The sequence below is a fragment of the Rana temporaria genome, chromosome 11 (assembly GCF_905171775.1).
Source record: "Rana temporaria chromosome 11, aRanTem1.1, whole genome shotgun sequence".
Taxonomy (NCBI): Eukaryota; Metazoa; Chordata; class Amphibia; order Anura; family Ranidae; genus Rana; species Rana temporaria.
In genome coordinates this window covers 163,952,516-163,974,682 of record NC_053499.1, presented here as the reverse complement: position 1 = coordinate 163,974,682, position 22,167 = coordinate 163,952,516, and the positions used below count along the sequence as shown (strand labels likewise).

At 54.9% G+C, this 22,167-nt stretch overlaps 1 protein-coding gene across 2 annotated transcripts in view; it reads left to right on the top strand.

Moving 5' to 3' along the window:
- The window catches only part of NAE1 (NEDD8 activating enzyme E1 subunit 1), a 49,925-nt gene extending 28,148 nt beyond the window's left edge, over positions 1–21,777 (top strand). Inside the window, exons 17-21 of one of the 2 annotated variants that reach the window (XM_040329668.1) lie at positions 1,242–1,334; positions 10,514–10,628; positions 12,541–12,590; positions 20,864–20,955; positions 21,048–21,777. In XM_040329668.1, the coding sequence (XP_040185602.1) occupies positions 1,242–1,334; positions 10,514–10,628; positions 12,541–12,590; positions 20,864–20,955; positions 21,048–21,065 (368 nt within the window). In that variant the 3' untranslated portion in view covers positions 21,066–21,777. Of the gene's footprint in view, positions 1–1,241; positions 1,335–10,513; positions 10,629–12,540; positions 12,591–20,863 lie in introns of both variants that reach the window. The other variant, XM_040329667.1, reaches the window with a different exon arrangement.
- The last annotated feature ends 390 nt before the right edge of the window (positions 21,778–22,167 follow it).

Sequence of the window (22,167 nt, the reverse complement as noted above, 5' to 3'; positions counted from 1 at the left end):
ACACCAGTATACAAACAAGTACACACCAGTATACACATCAGTATACACACCAGTATACACATCAGTACACACCAGTATACACACCTATACACATCAGTACACACACCAGTATACACACCTATACACATCAGTACACACCAGTATACACATCAGTACACACCAGTATACACACCAGTATACACACCAGTATACACACCAGTATACACATCAGTATACACATCAGTATACACACCAGTATACACACCTATACACATCAGTACACATCAGTATACACACACCAGTATACACATCAGTACACGCCAGTATACACACCTATACACATCAGTACACACCAGTATACACACACCAGTATACACATCAGTACACGCCAGTATACACACCTATACACATCAGTACACACCAGTATACACATCAGTACACACCAGTATACACATCAGTACACACCTATACACACCAGTATACACATCAGTACACACCAGTATACACATCAGTACACATCAGTACACATCAGTACACACCAGTATACACACCAGTATACACATCAGTACACACCTATACACACCAGTATACACACCTATACACATCAGTACACACCAGTATACACATCAGTACACATCAGTACACACCGCTCTGTTCATTAAAGCGGAGGTCCAGCTGTAAAGAAAATGTTTGTTTATAAGTCGGGAGCTACAAATACAGCGGACTAATAATAAGGGCACTTACCTGTCCAGGGTGCCCGTGATGTTGGCCGCCCGAGGCTGATCAGATCGGATCCCGGCGCCGCCATTCAAAGTAAGGGAAACAGGCAGTGGAGCCTTGCAGCTTCACTGCCCATTTCCTACTGCGCATGCGCGAGTTGCGCGACACTTTGTGAATGGCCAACTGTCTTCTGGGACACACACAGGTCCCAGAAGACAGCGTGCCCGATTTCCCAGAAGACAATGCGAGGAGGAGAAGATAGAAGATCACAGCGGAATAGGAAGTGGCAGATTAGGACAATCTGCCTAGCAACAGCCATTTCTGGTAAGTATACAAAAAAAATCATATTTTTTTTTTTTTCCCCCACAATTTTTTGGAGCCTTTTTTGTCTATTTTTTTTTGGGTGGAGCTTCACTTTAACCTCAATATTCATTTCAAAGTGTTTTTCCACTTTTGTACCCATATTAGGATAACTTCATATAAGTTACATTGTTTCCATTTACAGAGAAAATCCTAAAACAACGTTTGTCCTTCTCTTCCAGTGTCCTTTATGGAGAATCCCGACAATGAGATCGTCTTCTACCTCATGCTGAGAGCGGTGGATCGATTCTACAAGCAGCACGGGAGATACCCGGGTACCTTCTCCATTCATAGAAATAGCGAGAAATCTACTCAACCCCCCGGGGGGAGGGGGAGGGTTCCAGGGGTCATCTGACCCCAAGATTACTATACAATACAGGGGAACCTCGCTTGTAATCCAAAGCACTTGCATATCAAAGCGAGTTTCCCCATAGAAGTCAATGGAAACTAAAATAATTCCTTCCGCATTGACTTCAATGGCATGCAATACCACAGGTGGGGGGGCGGGGCACCGGAGAGTCTCGGAAACAGCCGAAAAGGCCCGAGGACACCTCGGCAAACATCTCCAAATGGCGCGTTTTTTTTTCTAACTCGTTGTAGTAGAGGGGTCCCTGTTGTAGTAGAGGAGTCCCTGTTATATGTAGAGGGGGTCCATGTTGTAGTAGTAGAGGGGGTCCCTGTTGTAGTAGAGGAGTCCCTGTTGTAGTAGAGGGGGTCCCTGTTGTAGTAGAGGGGGTCCATGTTGTAGTAGTAGAGGGGGTCCCTGTTGTAGTAGAGGGGGTCCCTGTTGTAGAAGAGGGGCCCCTGTTGTAGTAGAGGCGGTCCCTGTTGTAGTAGAGGGGGTCCCTGTTGTAGTAGAGGGGTCCCCGTTGTAGTAGAGGGGGCCCCTGTTGTAGTAGAGGGGGTCCCTGTTGTAGTAGAGGGGTCCCTGTTGTAGTAGAGGGGTCCCCGTTGTAGTAGAGGGGGCCCCTGTTGTAGTAGAGGGGGCCCCTGTTGTAGTAGAGGGGGTCCCTGTTGTAGTAGAGGGGTCCCTGTTGTAGTAGAGGGGCCCCTGTTGTAGTAGAGGGGGTCCCCGTTGTAGTAGAGGGGTCCCCGTTGTAGTAGAGGGGGTCCCGTTGTAGTAGAGGGGTCCCCGTTGTAGTAGAGGGGGTCCCCGTTGTAGTAGAGGGGCCCCTGTTGTAGTAGAGGGGGTCCCTGTTGTAGTAGAGGGGGTCCCTGTTGTAGTAGAGGGGGCCCCTGTTGTAGTAGAGGGGGCCCCTGTTGTAGTAGAGGGGGCCCCTGTTGTAGTAGAGGGGGTCCCTGTTGTAGTAGAGGGGGCCCCTGTTGTAGTAGAGGGGGTCCCTGTTGTAGTAGATGGGGGCCCTGTTGTAGTAGAGGGGCCCCTGTTGTAGTAGAGGGGGTCCCTGTTGTAGTAGAGGGGGTCCCTGTTGTAGTAGAGGGGGTCCCTGTTGTAGTAGAGGGGTCCCTGTTGTAGTAGAGGGGTCCCTGTTGTAGTAGAGGGGTCCCCGTTGTAGTAGAGGGGTCCCCGTTGTAGTAGAGGGGGTCCCCGTTGTAGTAGAGGGGGTCCCCGTTGTAGTAGAGGGGGTCCCTGTTGTAGTAGAGGGGGTCCCTGTTGTAGTAGAGGGGGTCCCTGGAGTCCCTGTTGTAGTAGAGGAGTCCCTGTTATATGTAGAGGGGGCCCCTGTTGTAGTAGAGGGGGTCCCTGTTGTAGTAGATGGGGGCCCTGTTGTAGTAGAGGGGGTCCCTGTTGTAGTAGAGGGGGTCCCTGTTGTAGTAGAGGGGGTCCCTGTTGTAGTAGAGGGGGTCCCTGTTGTAGTAGAGGGGTCCCCTGTTGTAGTAGAGGGGTCCCCTGTTGTAGTAGAGGGGGCCCCTGTTGTAGTAGAGGGGGCCCCTGTTGTCCCTGTTGTAGTAGAGGGGGTCCCTGTTGTAGTAGAGGGGTCCCTGTTGTAGTAGAGGGGTCCCTGTTGTAGTAGAGGGGGTCCCTGTTGTAGTAGAGGGGGTCCCTGTTGTAGTAGAGGGGGCCCCTGTTGTAGTAGAGGGGGCCCCTGTTGTAGTAGAGGGGTCCCCGTTGTAGTAGAGGGGTCCCCGTTGTAGTAGAGGGGGTCCCCGTTGTAGTAGAGGGGGTCCCCGTTGTAGTAGAGGGGTCCCCGTTGTAGTAGAGGGGGTCCCCGTTGTAGTAGAGGGGGTCCCCGTTGTAGTAGAGGGGCCCCTGTTGTAGTAGAGGGGGCCCCTGTTGTAGTAGAGGGGGCCCCTGTTGTAGTAGAGGGGGTCCCCGTTGTAGTAGAGGGGCCCCTGTTGTAGTAGAGGGGGTCCCTGTTGTAGTAGAGGGGGTCCCTGTTGTAGTAGAGGGGGTCCCCGTTGTAGTAGAGGGGTCCCCGTTGTAGTAGAGGGGGTCCCCGTTGTAGTAGAGGGGTCCCCGTTGTAGTAGAGGGGTCCCCGTTGTAGTAGAGGGGTCCCCGTTGTAGTAGAGGGGTCCCCGTTGTAGTAGAGGGGGTCCCCGTTGTAGTAGAGGGGGTCCATGTTGTAGTAGAGGGGTCCCCGTTGTAGTAGAGGGGGTCCCCGTTGTAGTAGAGGGGGTCCCTGTTGTAGTAGAGGGGCCCCTGTTGTAGTAGAGGGGGTCCCTGTTGTAGTAGAGGGGGCCCCTGTTGTAGTAGAGGGGGTCCCCGTTGTAGTAGAGGGGTCCCCGTTGTAGTAGAGGGGGTCCCTGTTGTAGTAGAGGGGGTCCCTGTTGTAGTAGAGGGGGTCCCCGTTGTAGTAGAGGGGTCCCCGTTGTAGTAGAGGGGGTCCCCGTTGTAGTAGAGGGGGTCCCCGTTGTAGTAGAGGGGGTCCCTGTTGTAGTAGAGGGGTCCCCGTTGTAGTAGAGGGGTCCCCGTTGTAGTAGAGGGGCCCCCGTTGTAGTAGAGGGGCCCCCGTTGTAGTAGAGGGGGTCCCTGTTGTAGTAGAGGGGGTCCCTGTTGTAGTAGAGGGGGTCCCTGTTGTAGTAGAGGGGTCCCCGTTGTAGTAGAGGGGTCCCCGTTGTAGTAGAGGGGTCCCCGTTGTAGTAGAGGGGGTCCCCGTTGTAGTAGAGGGGCCCCTGTTGTAGTAGAGGGGGTCCCCGTTGTAGTAGAGGGGTCCCCGTTGTAGTAGAGGGGGTCCCCGTTGTAGTAGAGGGGTCCCCGTTGTAGTAGAGGGGGTCCCGTTGTAGTAGAGGGGTCCCCGTTGTAGTAGAGGGGTCCCCGTTGTAGTAGAGGGGTCCCCGTTGTAGTAGAGGGGCCCCTGTTGTAGTAGAGGGGCCCCTGTTGTAGTAGAGGGGCCCCTGTTGTAGTAGAGGGGGCCCCTGTTGTAGTAGAGGGGGTCCCCGTTGTAGTAGAGGGGTCCCCGTTGTAGTAGAGGGGTCCCCGTTGTAGTAGAGGGGGTCCCCGTTGTAGTAGAGGGGTCCCCGTTGTAGTAGAGGGGGTCCCCGTTGTAGTAGAGGGGGTCCCCGTTGTAGTAGAGGGGTCCCCGTTGTAGTAGAGGGGGCCCCTGTTGTAGTAGAGGGGGCCCCTGTTGTAGTAGAGGGTCCCTGTTGTAGTAGAGGGGGTCCCCGTTGTAGTAGAGGGGGCCCCGTTGTAGTAGAGGGGCCCCGTTGTAGTAGAGGGGGTCCCCGTTGTAGTAGAGGGGCCCCGTTGTAGTAGAGGGGCCCCGTTGTAGTAGAGGGGGTCCCCGTTGTAGTAGAGGGGGTCCCCGTTGTAGTAGAGGGGGTCCCCGTTGTAGTAGAGGGGGTCCCCGTTGTAGTAGAGGGGGTCCCCGTTGTAGTAGAGGGGTCCCCGTTGTAGTAGAGGGGTCCCCGTTGTAGTAGAGGGGTCCCCGTTGTAGAGGGGGCCCCTGTTGTAGTAGAGGGGGCCCCTGTTGTAGTAGAGGGGGCCCCTGTTGTAGTAGAGGGGGTCCCTGTTGTAGTAGAGGGGGCCCCTGTTGTAGTAGAGGGGCCCCTGTTGTAGTAGAGGGGGTCCCTGTTGTAGTAGAGGGGGCCCCTGTTGTAGTAGAGGGGGTCCCCGTTGTAGTAGAGGGGTCCCCGTTGTAGTAGAGGGGGTCCCCGTTGTAGTAGAGGGGGTCCCCGTTGTAGTAGAGGGGTCCCCGTTGTAGTAGAGGGGTCCCCGTTGTAGTAGAGGGGGTCCCCGTTGTAGTAGAGGGGGTCCCCGTTGTAGTAGAGGGGTCCCTGTTGTAGTAGAGGGGCCCCTGTTGTAGTAGAGGGGTCCCTGTTGTAGTAGAGGGGGTCCCCGTTGTAGTAGAGGGGGTCCCCGTTGTAGTAGAGGGGTCCCCGTTGTAGTAGAGGGGTCCCTGTTGTAGTAGAGGGGCCCCTGTTGTAGTAGAGGGGGTCCCTGTTGTAGTAGAGGAGTCCCTGTTATATGTAGAGGGGGCCCCTGTTGTAGTAGAGGGGGTCCCTGTTGTAGTAGATGGGGTCCCCGTTGTAGTAGAGGGGTCCCCGTTGTAGTAGAGGGGGTCCCTGTTGTAGTAGAGGGGGCCCCTGTTGTAGTAGAGGGGCCCCTGTTGTAGTAGAGGGGGTCCCTGTTGTAGTAGAGGGGGCCCCTGTTGTAGTAGAGGGGGTCCCCGTTGTAGTAGAGGGGTCCCCGTTGTAGTAGAGGGGGTCCCCGTTGTAGTAGAGGGGTCCCCGTTGTAGTAGAGGGGGTCCCCGTTGTAGTAGAGGGGTCCCCGTTGTAGTAGAGGGGTCCCCGTTGTAGTAGAGGGGGTCCCCGTTGTAGTAGAGGGGTCCCCGTTGTAGTAGAGGGGGTCCCCGTTGTAGTAGAGGGGGTCCCCGTTGTAGTAGAGGGGGTCCCCGTTGTAGTAGAGGGGTCCCCGTTGTAGTAGAGGGGGTCCCCGTTGTAGTAGAGGGGGTCCCCGTTGTAGTAGAGGGGTCCCCGTTGTAGTAGAGGGGTCCCCGTTGTAGTAGAGGGGTCCCCGTTGTAGTAGAGGGGCCCCCGTTGTAGTAGAGGGGGTCCCGTTGTAGTAGAGGGGGTCCCTGTTGTAGTAGAGGGGTCCCTGTTGTAGTAGAGGGGTCCCCGTTGTAGTAGAGGGGTCCCCGTTGTAGTAGAGGGGTCCCCGTTGTAGTAGAGGGGTCCCCGTTGTAGTAGAGGGGGCCCCTGTTGTAGTAGAGGGGGCCCCTGTTGTAGTAGAGGGGTCCCTGTTGTAGTAGAGGGGTCCCCGTTGTAGTAGAGGGGTCCCCGTTGTAGTAGAGGGGGTCCCCGTTGTAGTAGAGGGGGTCCCCGTTGTAGTAGAGGGGGTCCCCGTTGTAGTAGAGGGGTCCCCGTTGTAGTAGAGGGGTCCCCGTTGTAGTAGAGGGGTCCCCGTTGTAGTAGAGGGGGTCCCGTTGTAGTAGAGGGGGTCCCGTTGTAGTAGAGGGGTCCCTGTTGTAGTAGAGGGGTCCCCGTTGTAGTAGAGGGGTCCCCGTTGTAGTAGAGGGGTCCCCGTTGTAGTAGAGGGGTCCCCGTTGTAGTAGAGGGGGCCCCTGTTGTAGTAGAGGGGGCCCCTGTTGTAGTAGAGGGGTCCCTGTTGTAGTAGAGGGGTCCCCGTTGTAGTAGAGGGGTCCCCGTTGTAGTAGAGGGGGTCCCCGTTGTAGTAGAGGGGTCCCCGTTGTAGTAGAGGGGTCCCCGTTGTAGTAGAGGGGTCCCCGTTGTAGTAGAGGGGTCCCTGTTGTAGTAGAGGGGATCCCTGTTGTAGTAGAGGGGGTCCCTGTTGTAGTAGAGGGGTCCCGGTCCCTGTTGTAGTAGAGGGGGTCCCCGTTGTAGTAGAGGGGGTCCCTGTTGTAGTAGAGGGGTCCCCGTTGTAGTAGAGGGGTCCCCGTTGTAGTAGAGGGGTCCCCGTTGTAGTAGAGGGGCCCCTGGAAGATACGAAGGTTGCATGATGATGTCATTGTCTGGTCACCTATGAATGTCTGTCATTAATACCCCAGCACTGTGATGTCAGGGCAGGTGACACCTACTATCTCATAGACCAGGGGTGTCCAAACTTTTATCAAAAAGGGCCAGATTTGATGGAGGGAACATGCGTGAGGGCCGACATTCTGTGAACCAATAAAATGTGGTCCAGGCGTGTTTGTCCGACGATATAGAGATCTAGAAGATTTTAGAGATGGAGAGATATCTCTAACCGTCTCTTTTGTGGCTCCCCACGAATCCCTGAGTGCCGCCCAGGGTTACTAAGGATGAGGTTGGGCGTGTTCTACGCCGATAAATACGGGATATCCAAATAACACGCACCTTCACTTCAAGGAAGTCTCAGGAAAAAAATAAAATTTTAAATAAAGAACTGTGAAGCAAACTAAATGCAGCCTCACCATTCCTACAAATGCAGCCTCATCATTGCCACGGATGCAGCCTCACCATTGCCACAAATGCAGCCTCACCATTGCCACGGATGCAGCCTCACCATTGCCACGGATGCAGCCTCACCATTGCCACGGATGCAGCCTCACCATTGCCACGGAAGCAGCCTCACCATTGCCACAAATGCAGCCTCATCATTGCCACGGATGCAGCCTCACCATTGCCACGGATGCAGCCTCACCATTGCCACGGATGCAGCCTCACCATTGCCACGGATGCAGCCTCACCATTGCCACGGAAGCAGCCTCACCATTGCCACAAATGCAGCCTCACCATTGCCACAGATGCAGCCTCACCATTCCTACAAATGCAGCCTCACCATTGCCACGGATGCAGCCTCACCATTCCTACAAATGCAGCCTCACCATTGCCACAGATGCAGCCTCACCATTCCTACAAATGCAGCCTCACCATTGCCACAGATGCAGCCTCACCATTGCCACAGATGCAGCCTCACCATTGCCACAAATGCAGCCTCATCATTGCCACAAATGCAGCCTCACCATTGCCACGGATGCAGCCTCGGAGGGGACAGGAAGGGGGGGTGGCAGGACAACACCAATAGATTACATACAGGAGAATCTCCCATTTACTCTGTGGCCTCTTTAAAGCGGTGGTTCACCCTCCATAACAACAGTCTAGCATAAAATGAGGCATAGTAGCGCGAGCGACAGTACGCCTGTATTTATTTTTTTAGCGCGGTACTCACTGTGTAATCGTACATTGAAGATTCCGACTCCCCGTGGGGGATGGGCGTTCCTATCCAGAGGGAAGATGATTGACGGCCGGCTCTGGCACGTCACGCTCCCCGAAGACAGCCGGAGTAGGTCTCGGCTCTTCACTGCGCTATACGGCGCCTGCACAAAGACTATGCACAGGCGCCTTGAAGCTCCAAGTCCTATTTCGGCTATTTCCGGAGAAGCGTGACGCGCCAGAGCCGGCCGTCAATCATCTTCCCTCTGGATAGGAACGCCCATTCCCCGCGGGGAGTCGGAATCTTCAATGTACGATTACACTGTGAGTACCGGGCTAAAAAAATAAATACAGGCGTACTGTAGATCGCGCTACTATGCCTCATTTTATGCTAGAGGAAAAAATATATATATATATATATTTTTTTATAGGGTGAACCCCCTCTTTAATACAAAGTCCCGCCTCCTATGATAGACTGAACAGTCATCCAATGGCAGCCCAGGACACGGGACTTCCTATTACAGATGCCGCGGAGTTAACAGGAGATTCTCCTGTATGTAATGTGACGCTACTCGTCCCGCCCCCTCCGAGGCACCGCCAATAAATACGATATATATCCAAATCACCATCGTGTGCCGCGATTGGCCCGTGGGCCGGACTTTGGACATGCCTGTCATAGACCCAACAGGAGGGAAGTCATTGTCGGCTGCACATGGACACCAAGAAAACTTTCCCTGATAGGAATCTGCGGCTTCCATTGCCAAATCCTCGGCTGCAAAGCTGACACTTCAGTCCTTTCAGAGTCACTCAGACATATTTACTAAGATATGTACCTTACTTATTCCAGGACCACCTAGAGCAGGCATGTCCAAAGTCCGGCCCGGGGGCCAATTGCGGCCTCCTTTCCAGTTTAATGTGGCCCCCCTGGTAATTTGGATATATACTGTATTTATCGGTGCTGCCTCGGAGGGGACAGGGAGGGGGGAACGAGTGCTGTCAGATTACATACAGGAGAATCTCATGTATACTCGGCGGCATCTGTAATAGAAAGTCTCGTCTCCTGGGCTGCCATTGGACAACTCCTCTGTCTATCATAGGAGGCGGGACATTGTATTAAAGAGGCTGCTGTGTAAACAGGAGATTGTCCTGTATTTAATCTGTTGGCGCTCGTCCTGCCCCTCCCCCTCCCCCTCCGAGGCTGCAGATGGGCATCGATCAGGCTGCATTCATGGCAATGGAGAGGCTGCATTCATGACAATGGAGAGGCTGCATTCATGGCAATGGAAAGGCTGCATTCATGGCAATGGAAAGGCTGCATTCATGGCAATGGAAAGGCTGCATTCATGGCAATGGAAAGGCTGCATATGGGCACTGATTGGGCTGCATTGATGGGCAATGACTCTTATTTAGCTTCACAGTTCTTTATTTAAATTTTTTTTCCTGAAACTTCCCTCCTAAATTTAAGGTGCGTGTCATGCCCTGTACACACCATCACTTTATGTGATGAAAAAAAAAACGAATTTTCTGTGAAGTAAAAAACAACGTTTTTGAAACTTCAATTTTCAAAGACGAAGTTGCCTACACACCATCGTTTTTCTCACAATGTTCTAGCAAAGCGAGGTTACGTTCCACCACGTTTTTCCATTGAAGCTCGCTTCTGGGCATGCGCGGGTGAAAAAACGTCGTTTAAACGTCGTTTTTTGCTACACCCGGTCAATTTCTGTGAAGTAAAAAGTGCACTTTTGAAAAACGACACATAAAATTGAAGCATGCTTCAATTTTTTTTGGTCGTTTTTTACAAGACATAAAACTACGTTTTCCCCCACACACGGTCAATTAAAGTGACGTTTTTAAAAACGTCATTTTTTTTCATCACATAAAGTGATGGTGTGTACGCGGCATTATACGCCGATAAATACGGTATATCCAAATAACACGCCCACGCTCATCTGTTCACCCACACAGCCACAAAGGCAGGAGAATTCTTGTTGTATTAGTTGCTCAGACAAACACACTTAGACTGCATTTTATTGGTTCAAAGAATGTCAGCAAAATAGTCGGCCCTCCCGCATGTTCACTTCATCAAATCTGGCCTTCTTTGAAAAAAGTTTGGACACCCTTGACCTAGAGGTAAGTCAGTGATGGAAGTTTATTTCTCTGTAATCCTCAGCTGAGGTGATCCAGCGGATCCATGTGTGATGATGTGATTGGTGGAACTGGATGGATGTAACATATCCGACACAAAGATAGAAAAATAAATCCCATTCATTGTCCCAAAATCCTAAAAAATTGGGAAAATTGTAAAGCCCAATAAGAGAGACGAGTGATTTCATGTAGAAGTTTCTGAGGGTGTATGGAAAGGGGTGATTGTAGAGGAAGGCTCACCCTTCTCCTCCTCCTCCTCCGCTGTGCTTCTCCTGCAGGCGTCCAGAACTTCCAGGTAGAGGGGGATGGTGGGAAGCTGAAGACGTGTCTGAGCGGTCTCCTCCAGGAATACGGATTGTCTCTGTGTGTGAAGGAGGAATATATCCAGGAATTGTAAGTCTCCATAGGAAGCTCCGCCCCCCCCACCCCCTCCCTCCCCCAAACATTCACTTCACAGATTGGTCACATCATTTTATTCCAGTCATTCCTTGTAAATCTAAGTCTAAGTATGAATTGCAGTCCTCCGATCTCCCTTCACCCGTTCATCACTGCCCACCTGCTGCTGGGAAGCTTTTCCATTCTGTGGCGTAGCAGCCGCTACCCCCTGTGCCATCATTAAACACTGTGACACGCCCGCTACCCCCTGTGCCATCATTAAACACTGTGACACGCCCGCTACCCCCTGTGCCATCATTAAACACTGTGACACGCCCGCTACCCCCTGTGCCATCATTAAACACTGTGACACGCCCGCTACCCCCTGTGCCATCATTAAACACTGTGACACGCCCGCTACCCCCCTGTGCCATCATTAAACACTGACACGCCCGCTATCCGCTGTGCCATCACTTAACACTGTGACACGCCCGCTACCCCCTGTGCCATCATTAAACACTGTGACACGCCCGCTACCCCCTGTGCCATCATTAAACACTGTGACACGCCCGCTACCCCCTGTGCCATCATTAAACACTGTGACACGCCCGCTACCCCCTGTGCCATCACTTAACACTGTGACACGCCCGCTACCCCCTGTGCCATCATTAAACACTGACACGCCCGCTATCCGCTGTGCCATCACTAAACACTGTGACACGCCCGCTACCCCCTGTGCCATCATTAAACACTGTGACACGCCCGCTACCCCCTGTGCCATCATTAAACACTGTGACACGCCCGCTACCCCCTGTGCCATCATTAAACACTGTGACACGCCCGCTACCCCCTGTGCCATCATTAAACACTGACACGCCCGCTATCCGCTGTGCCATCACTTAACACTGTGACACGCCCGCTACCCCCTGTGCCATCATTAAACACTGTGACAAGCCCGCTACCCCCTGTGCCATCATTAAACACTGTGACACGCCCGCTACCCCCTGTGCCATCACTAAACACTGTGACACGCCCGCTACCCCCTGTGCCATCATTAAACACTGTGACACGCCCGCTACTCCCTGTGCCATCATTAAACACTGTGACACGCCCGCTACCCCCTGTGCCATCGTCAAGCACCATGACACGCCCAGTACCCCCTGTGCCATCGTCAAAGACCGCGACACACCCGGTACCCACTGTGCCATCAAACACCGTGACACGCCCGGTACACACTGTGCCATCAAACACCGTGACACGCCTGGTACCCACTGTGCCATCATTACACACTGTGACACGCCCGCTATCCGCTGTGCCATTATTAAACACTGTTACATGCCCACTACCCCCTGTGCCGTCATAAAAAAACACACAGTGACACGCCCGGTACCCGATGTGCCATCATCAAACACGCGCAGTGACACGCCCTGTACCGTCATCAACCGTGCGCAGTGACACTCCCACTACCGGCTGTGCCATTAACTACTGTGACACGCCCTGTACCCGCTGTGCCGTCATCAAACACGCACAGTGACACGCCCGGTACACACACAATATATATATTGCCCGGATCTATATTACACATGAAGAGACGATGAGCAGCAGTAGATTTTGTCTTGATGATCTCTGGGATAGTTTGTGGTTAGAAGGATGACATGGAAAGGTATATATGCTGTATACATTGCATAGTATGCTCCGCCCCCATGCAGACTTTTCACCCCGGACTGCAGCCCGTCTTTCAGATAACGCCGCTGATCATTCATCAGTAGATGAGAGGAGAGCAGACTATGGGAGTGCACAGACTATATATAACTGACCCCCGAGGGCCCCGGGTTCCTGAGTGCTCTGGGGGAGTGATGAGATGGCAGGAAGTAGGTCAGACGCTCGCCGTTCTCTGCTGCACTAACTGCGGACATTTCTTCTTTTCCAGCTGCCGGTACGGAGCGGCCGAGCCGCACACCATCGCTTCCTTCTTGGGAGGTAAAGTATAGTCGCACTATGGGGGGGGGGGGTACTGGAGCGCACAGAATCTGGTGCAGCTGTGCATGGGAGCCAATCAGCTTCCAGGTTTTATTGTCAAAGCTTCACTGAACAAGCTGAAGGCCCCTTTCACACTGAGGAGTTTTTCAAGCGGTACAGCGCTAAAAATAGCTCCTAAATACCGCCTTAAAAACTCCTGCCCAGCCTTCTCAATGTGATCCCCCCGAGGGCTCCGCACACGGAGGCGATGCGCCGGCGGGAGAGAAAAAAATCTGCAAGCAGCATCTTTGGAGCGGTGAGAGGAGCGGCGTGTATACCCCTCCTTCACATTTAAAACAATGGGAAACGACGGCAATACCGCCTCTGCAGAGGCACATTGCGGGCGGTATTAACCCCTTTTAAGCCACTAGCGGGGGTTAATACTGCACCGCTAGCGGCCGAATCCCGCGGCAATTCCGACGGTATAGCGCCGCTATACCGCCACCGCACCTCACGCCCCAGTGTGAAAGGGGCCGAAGTTAGAAGCCGATTGGCTCCGATGTACAGCTACACCAGATGTTACAGTTTTAGTAAATCTCCACAATGTATCGTCTCCTCTGGTGTGACGTCGTGTCGTCTCCTCGGGTGTGACGTCGTGTCGTCTCCTCTGGTGTGACGTCGTGTCGTCTCCTCTGGTGTGACGTCGTGTCGTCTCCTCTGGTGTGACGTCGTGTCGTCTCCTCTGGTGTGACGATGTATCGTCTCCTCGGGTGTGACGTCGTGTCGTCTCCTCGGGTGTGACGATGTCTCGTCTCCTCTGGTGTGACGATGTGTCGTCTCCTCTGGTGTGACGTTGTATGGTCTCCTCTGGTGTGACGTCGTGTCGTCTCCTCTGGTGTGACGTCGTGTCGTCTCCTCTGGTGTGACGTCGTGTCGTCTCCTCTGGTGTGACGATGTATCGTCTCCTCGGGTGTGACGTCGTGTCGTCTCCTCTGGTTTGACGATGTGTCGCCTCCTCTGGTGTGACGATGTGTCGTCTCCTCTGGTGTGACGATGTGTCGTCTCCTCTGGTGTGACGATGTGTCGTCTCCTCTGGTGTGACGATGTGTCGTCTCCTCTGGTGTGACGATGTGTCGTCTCCTCTGGTGTGACGATGTGTCGTCTCCTCTGGTGTGACGATGTGACGTCTCCTCTGGTGTGACGATGTGTCGTCTCCTCTGGTGTGACGTCTCCTCTGGTGTGACGATGTGTCGTCTCTGGTGTGACGATGTGTCGTCTCCTCTGATGTGACGTCTCCTCTGGTGTGACGATGTGTCGCCTCTGGTGTGACGATGTGTCGTCTCCTCTGGTGTGACGATGTGTCGTCTCCTCTGGTGTGACGATGTGTCGTCTCTGGTGTGACGATGTGTCGTCTCCTCTGGTGTGACGTCTCCTCTGGTGTGACGATGTGTCGTCTCTGGTGTGACGATGTGTCGTCTCCTCTGATGTGACGTCTCCTCTGGTGTGACGATGTGTCGTCTCCTCTGGTGTGACGATGTGTCGTCTCCTCTGGTGTGACGATGTGTCGTCTCCTCTGGTGTGACGATGTGTCGTCTCTGGTGTGACGATGTGTCGTCTCCTCTGGTGTGACGATGTGTCGTCTCCTCTGGTGTGACGTTGTATCGTATCGTATCGTCTCCTCTGGTGTGACGATGTGTCGTCTCTGGTGTGACGATGTGTCGTCTCCTCTGGTGTGACGATGTATCTTCTCCTCTGGTGTGGCGATGTGTCGTCTCCTCTGGTGTGACGTCGTGTCGTCTCCTCTGGTGTGACGATGTGTCGTCTCCTCTGGTGTGACGATGTGTCGTCTCCTCTGGTGTGACGATGTGTCGTCTCCTCTGGTGTGACGATGTGTCGTCTCCTCGGGTGTGACGATGTGTCGTCTCCTCTGGTGTGACGATGTGTCGTCTCCTCTGGTGTGACGATGTGTCGTCTCCTCGGGTGTGACGATGTGTCGTCTCCTCTGGTGTGACGATGTGTCGTCTCCTCTGGTGTGACGATGTGTCGTCTCCTCTGGTGTGACGATGTGTCGTCTCCTCTGGTGTGACGATGTGTCGTCTCCTCGGGTGTGACGATGTGTCGTCTCCTCTGGTGTGACGATGTGTCGTCTCCTCTGGTGTGACGATGTGTCGTCTCCTCTGGTGTGACGTTGTGTCGTCTCCTCTGGTGTGACGATGTGTCGTCTCCTCTGGTGTGACGATGTGTCGTCTCCTCTGGTGTGACGTCGTGTCGTCTCCTCTGGTGTGACGTCGTGTCGTCTCCTCTGGTGTGACGTCGTGTCGTCTCCTCTGGTGTGACGTTGTGTCGTCTCCTCTGGTGTGACGATGTGTCGTCTCCTCTGGTGTGACGTTGTGTCGTCTCCTCTGGTGTGACGATGTGTCGTCTCCTCTGGTGTGACGTTGTGTCGTCTCCTCTGGTGTGACGTTGTGTCGTCTCCTCTGGTGTGACGATGTGTCGTCTCCTCTGGTGTGACGATGTGTCGTCTCCTCTGGTGTGACGATGTGTCGTCTCCTCTGGTGTGACGATGTGTCGTCTCCTCTGGTGTGACGATGTGTCGTCTCCTCTGGTGTGACGATGTGTCGTCTCCTCTGGTGTGACGATGTGTCGTCTCCTCTGATGTGACGTTGTGTCGTCTCCTCTGGTGTGACGTTGTGTCGTCTCCTCTGGTGTGACGATGTGTCGTCTCCTCTGGTGTGACGTTGTGTCGTCTCCTCTGGTGTGACGATGTGTCGCCTCCTCTGGTGTGACGATGTGTCGTCTCCTCTGGTGTGACGATGTATGGTCTCCTCTGGTGTGACGTTGTGTCGTCTCCTCTGGTGTGACGTTGTGTCGTCTCCTCTGGTGTGACGATGTGTCGCCTCCTCTGGTGTGACTATGTGTCGCCTCCTCTGGTGTGACGATGTGTCGCCTCCTCTGGTGTGACGATGTGTCGCCTCCTCTGGTGTGACGTTGTGTCGTCTCCTCTGGTGTGACGATGTATCGTCTCCTCGGGTGTGACGATGTGTCGTCTCCTCGGGTGTGACGATGTGTCGTCTCCTCGGGTGTGACGTTGTGTCGTCTCCTCGGGTGTGACGATGTATCGTCTCCTCGGGTGTGACGATGTGTCGTCTCCTCTGGTGTGACGTTGTGTCGTCTCCTCGGGTGTGACGATGTATCGCCTCCTCTGGTGTGACGATGTGTCATCTCCTCTGGTGTGACGATGTGACGTCTCCTCTGGTGTGACGTCTCCTCTGGTGTGACGATTCCTCTGGTGTGACGATGTGACGTCTCCTCTGGTGTGACGATGTATGGTCTCCTCTGGTGTGACGATGTGTCGCCTCCTCTGGTGTGACGATGTGTCGTCTCCTCTGGTGTGACGATGTGTCGTCTCCTCTGGTGTGACGATGTGTCGTCTCCTCTGGTGTGACGATGTGTCGTCTCCTCTGGTGTGACGATGTGTCGTCTCCTCTGGTGTGACGTCGTGTCGTCTCCTCGGGTGTGACGACGTGTCGTCTCCTCTGGTGTGACGATGTGTCGTCTCCTCGGGTGTGACGATGTGTCGTCTCCTCTGGTGTGACGATGTGTCGTCTCCTCTGGTGTGACGATGTGTCGTCTCCTCTGGTGTGACGATGTGTCGTCTCCTCTGGTGTGACGTTGTGTCGTCTCCTCTGGTGTGACGTTGTGTCGTCTCCTCTGGTGTGACGTTGTGTCGTCTCCTCTGGTGTGACGATGTGTCGTCTCCTCTGGTGTGACGTTGTGTCGCCTCCTCTGGTGTGACGATGTGTCGCCTCCTCTGGTGTGACGATGTGTCGTCTCCTCTGGTGTGACGATGTGTCGTCTCCTCTGGTGTGACGATGTGTCGCCTCCTCTGGTGTGACGATGTGTCGTCTCCTCTGGTGTGACGATGTGTCGTCTCCTCTGGTGTGACGTTGTGTCGTCTCCTCGGGTGTGACGATGTATCGTCTCCTCGGGTGTGACGATGTGTCGTCTCCTCGGGTGTGACGATGTGTCGTCTCCTCGGGTGTGACGTTGTGTCGTCTCCTCGGGTGTGACGATGTATCGTCTCCTCGGGTGTGACGATGTGTCGTCTCCTCTGGTGTGACGTTGTGTCGTCTCCTCGGGTGTGACGATGTATCGCCTCCTCTGGTGTGACGATGTGTCATCTCCTCTGGTGTGACGATGTGACGTCTCCTCTGGTGTGACGATTCCTCTGGTGTGACGATGTGACGTCTCCTCTGGTGTGACGATGTATGGTCTCCTCTGGTGTGACGATGTGTCGTCTCCTCTGGTGTAACGATGTATCGTCTCCTCTGGTGTGACGATGTGTCGCCTCCTCTGGTGTGACGATGTGTCGCCTCCTCTGGTGTGACGATGTGTCGCCTCCTCTGGTGTGACGATGTGTCGCCTCCTCTGGTGTGACGATGTGTCGTCTCCTCTGGTGTGACGATGTGTCGTCTCCTCTGGTGTGACGATGTGTCGTCTCCTCTGGTGTGACGATGTGTCGTCTCCTCTGGTGTGACGTTGTGTCGTCTCCTCTGGTGTGACGTTGTGTCGTCTCCTCTGGTGTGACGATGTGTCGCCTCCTCTGGTGTGACGATGTGTCGCCTCCTCTGGTGTGACGATGTGTCGCCTCCTCTGGTGTGACGATGTGTCGCCTCCTCTGGTGTGACGATGTGTCGCCTCCTCTGGTGTGACGATGTGTCGCCTCCTCTGGTGTGACGATGTGTCGCCTCCTCTGGTGTGACGATGTGTCGCCTCCTCTGGTGTGACGTTGTGTCGCCTCCTCTGGTGTGACGATGTGTCGCCTCCTCTGGTGTGACGATGTGTCGTCTCCTCTGGTGTGACGATGTGTCGCCTCCTCTGGTGTAACGTTGTGTCGTCTCCTCTGGTGTGACGATGTGTCGTCTCCTCGGGTGTGACGATGTGTCGTCTCCTCGGGTGTGACGATGTGTCGTCTCCTCGGGTGTGACGTTGTGTCGTCTCCTCGGGTGTGACGATGTGTCGCCTCCTCTGGTGTGACGATGTGTCGCCTCCTCTGGTGTGACGATGTGTCGCCTCCTCTGGTGTGACGATGTGTCGCCTCCTCTGGTGTGACGATGTGTCGCCTCCTCTGGTGTGACGATGTGTCGCCTCCTCTGGTGTGACGTTGTGTCGCCTCCTCTGGTGTGACGATGTGTCGCCTCCTCTGGTGTGACGATGTGTCGTCTCCTCTGATGTGACGTCTCCTCTGGTGTGACGATGCGACGTCTCCTCTGGTGTGACGATGTGTCGCCTCCTCTGGTGTGACGATGTGTCGCCTCCTCTGGTGTGACGATGTGTCGCCTCCTCTGGTGTGACGATGTGTCGCCTCCTCTGGTGTGACGATGTGTCGCCTCCTCTGGTGTGACGTTGTGTCGCCTCCTCTGGTGTGACGATGTGTCGCCTCCTCTGGTGTGACGATGTGTCGTCTCCTCTGATGTGACGTCTCCTCTGGTGTGACGATGCGACGTCTCCTCTGGTGTGACGACGCGTCGCCTCCTCTGGTGTGACGACGTGTCGTCTCCTCGGGTGTGACGTTGTGTCGTCTCCTCGGGTGTGACGATGTATCGTCTCCTCGGGTGTGACGATGTATCGTCTCCTCGGGTGTGACGATGTGTCGTCTCCTCTGGTGTGACGATGTATCGTCTCCTCGGGTGTGACGTTGTGTCGTCTCCTCTGGTGTGACGATGTGTCGTCTCCTCTGGTGTGACGATGTATCGTCTCCTCTGGTGTGACGATGTGTCGTCTCCTCTGGTGTGACGATGTGTCGCCTCCTCTGGTGTGACGATGTGTCGCCTCCTCTGGTGTGACGATGTGTCGTCTCCTCTGGTGTGACGATGTGTCGTCTCCTCGGGTGTGACGATGTATCGTCTCCTCGGGTGTGACGATGTATCGTCTCCTCGGGTGTGACGATGTGTCGTCTCCTCTGGTGTGACGATGTATCGTCTCCTCTGGTGTGACGATGTATCGTCTCCTCTGGTGTGACGATGTGTCGTCTCCTCTGGTGTGACGATGTGTCGCCTCCTCTGGTGTGACGATGTGTCGTCTCCTCTGGTGTGACGACGCGTCGCCTCCTCTGGTGTGACGACGTGTCGTCTCCTCGGGTGTGACGTTGTGTCGTCTCCTCGGGTGTGACGATGTATCGTCTCCTCGGGTGTGACGATGTATCGTCTCCTCGGGTGTGACGATGTGTCGTCTCCTCTGGTGTGACGATGTATCGTCTCCTCGGGTGTGACGTTGTGTCGTCTCCTCTGGTGTGACGATGTGTCGTCTCCTCTGGTGTGACGATGTATCGTCTCCTCTGGTGTGACGATGTGTCGTCTCCTCTGGTGTGACGATGTGTCGCCTCCTCTGGTGTGACGATGTGTCGCCTCCTCTGGTGTGACGATGTGTCGTCTCCTCTGGTGTGACGATGTGTCGTCTCCTCGGGTGTGACGATGTATCGTCTCCACGGGTGTGACGATGTATCGTCTCCTCGGGTGTGACGATGTGTCGTCTCCTCTGGTGTGACGATGTGTCGTCTCCTCTGGTGTGACGATGTATCGTCTCCTCTGGTGTGACGATGTGTCGTCTCCTCTGGTGTGACGATGTGTCGCCTCCTCTGGTGTGACGATGTGTCGTCTCCTCTGGTGTGACGATGTGTCGTCTCCTCTGGTGTGACGATGTGTCGTCTCCTCTGGTGTGACGTTGTGTCGTCTCCTCTGGTGTGACGTTGTGTCGTCTCCTCTGGTGTGACGATGTGTCGTCTCCTCGGGTGTGACGATGTGTCGTCTCCTCTGGTGTGACGATGTGTCGTCTCCTCTGGTGTGACGTTGTGTCGTCTCCTCTGGTGTGACGATGTGTCGTCTCCTCTGGTGTGACGATGTGTCGTCTCCTCTGGTGTGACGTCGTGTCGTCTCCTCTGGTGTGACGTCGTGTCGTCTCCTCTGGTGTGACGTCGTGTCGTCTCCTCGGGTGTGACGACGTGTCGTCTCCTCTGGTGTGACGATGTGTCGTCTCCTCGGGTGTGACGATGTGTCGTCTCCTCTGGTGTGACGATGTGTCGTCTCCTCTGGTGTGACGATGTGTCGTCTCCTCGGGTGTGACGATGTGTCGTCTCCTCTGGTGTGACGTTGTGTCGTCTCCTCTGGTGTGACGTTGTGTCGTCTCCTCTGGTGTGACGATGTGTCGTCTCCTCTGGTGTGACGATGTGTCGCCTCCTCTGGTGTGACGATGTGTCGCCTCCTCTGGTGTGACGATGTGTCGCCTCCTCTGGTGTGACGATGTGTCGCCTCCTCTGGTGTGACGATGTGTCGCCTCCTCTGGTGTGACGATGTGTCGCCTCCTCTGGTGTGACGATGTGTCGCCTCCTCTGGTGTGACGATGTGTCGCCTCCTCTGGTGTGACGTTGTGTCGCCTCCTCTGGTGTGACGATGTGTCGCCTCCTCTGGTGTGACGATGTGTCGTCTCCTCTGGTGTGACGATGTGTCGCCTCCTCTGGTGTAACGTTGTGTCGTCTCCTCTGGTGTGACGATGTATCGTCTCCTCGGGTGTGACGATGTGTCGTCTCCTCGGGTGTGACGATGTGTCGTCTCCTCGGGTGTGACGTTGTGTCGTCTCCTCGGGTGTGACGATGTGTCGCCTCCTCTGGTGTGACGATGTGTCGCCTCCTCTGGTGTGACGATGTGTCGCCTCCTCTGGTGTGACGATGTGTCGCCTCCTCTGGTGTGACGATGTGTCGTCTCCTCTGGTGTGACGATGTGTCGCCTCCTCTGGTGTGACGTTGTGTCGCCTCCTCTGGTGTGACGTTGTGTCGCCTCCTCTGGTGTGACGATGTGTCGCCTCCTCTGGTGTGACGATGTGTCGTCTCCTCTGATGTGACGTCTCCTCTGGTGTGACGATGCGACGTCTCCTCTGGTGTGACGACGCGTCGCCTCCTCTGGTGTGACGATGTGTCGTCTCCTCTGGTGTGACGTTGTGTCGTCTCCTCGGGTGTGACGTTGTGTCGTCTCCTCGGGTGTGACGATGTATCGTCTCCTCGGGTGTGACGATGTATCGTCTCCTCTGGTTTTGACGATGTGTCGTCTCCTCTGGTGTGACGATGTGTCGTCTCCTCTGGTGTGACGTTGTGTCGTCTCCTCTGGGGTGACGATGTGTCGCCTCCTCTGACATCTTTACTGGACGGCATTAGTCACTCCCATCGTGATTTCCATTCACCTAAAATCACCGGCTGGACTTTTTATTCTTCACATTGATGACCTTCCATTTCTGTATTTCAGGAGCTGCTGCCCAGGAAGCCATAAAGATCATTACAAAGCAATTTGTGATATTTAATAACACCTTCATCTACAACGCCATGTCCCAGACCTCGGCCACCTTCCAGCTCTGACACCTTCACCGCCATGTCCCAGACCTCGGCCACCTTCCAGCTCTGACACCTTCACCGCCATGTCCCAGACCTCAGCCACCTTCCAGCTCTAACACCTTCATCTACAACGCCATGTCCCAGACCTCGGCCACCTTCCAGCTCTGACACCTTCACCGCCATGTCCCAGACCTCGGCCACCTTCCAGCACTGACACCTTCACCGCCATGTCCCAGACCTCAGCCACCTTCCAGCTCTAACACCTTCATCTACAACGCCATGTCCCAGACCTCGGCCACCTTCACCGCCATGTCCCAGACCTTGGCCATCTTCATCTACAACGCCATGTCCCAGACCTCGGCCACCTTCATCTACAACGCCATGTCCCAGACCTCGGCCACCTTCACCGCCATGTCCTAGACCTCAGCCACCTTCCAGCTCTAACACCTTCACCGCCATGTCCCAGACCTCCGCCACCTTCCAGCTCTAACACCTTCATCTAAAACGCCATGTCCCAGACCTCCGCCACCTTCCAGCTCTGACACCTTCACCACCATGTCCCAGACCTCGGCCACCTTCCAGCTCTGACACCTACAAAGCCATGTCCCAGACCTCCGCCACTTTCCAGCTCTGACACCTTCATCTACAACGCCATGTCCCAGACCTCGGCCACCTTCATCTACGACGCCATGTCCCAGACCTCGGCCACCTTCATCTACGACGCCATGTCCCAGACCTCGGCCACCTTCATCTACGACGCCATGTCCCAGACCTCGGCCACCTTCATCTACGACGCCATGTCCCAGACCTCCGCCACCTTCCAGCTCTGACACCTTCACTGCCATGTCCCAGACCTCCGCCACCTTCCAGCTCTGACACCTTCACTGCCATGTCCCAGACCTTGGCCACCTTCCAGCTCTAACACCTTCACCGCCATGTCCCAGACATCGGCCACCTTCATCTACAACGCCATGTCCCAGACCTCCGCCACCTTCCAGCTCTGACACCTTCACCGCCATGTCCCAGACCTCGGCCACCTTCATCTACGACGCCATGTCCCAGACCTCGGCCACCTTCCAGCTTGGACTCCGCAGAGAATCGGCTTTGTTTCTGTTATTCTTCGGATGTTAATTATTTTGTGTGAAGGGACAGAGCCCCTGGTATATAAGGAGATTTCTGGATCCCGTATGTCTCAGAATGTAGAAATTGTAGAATAAA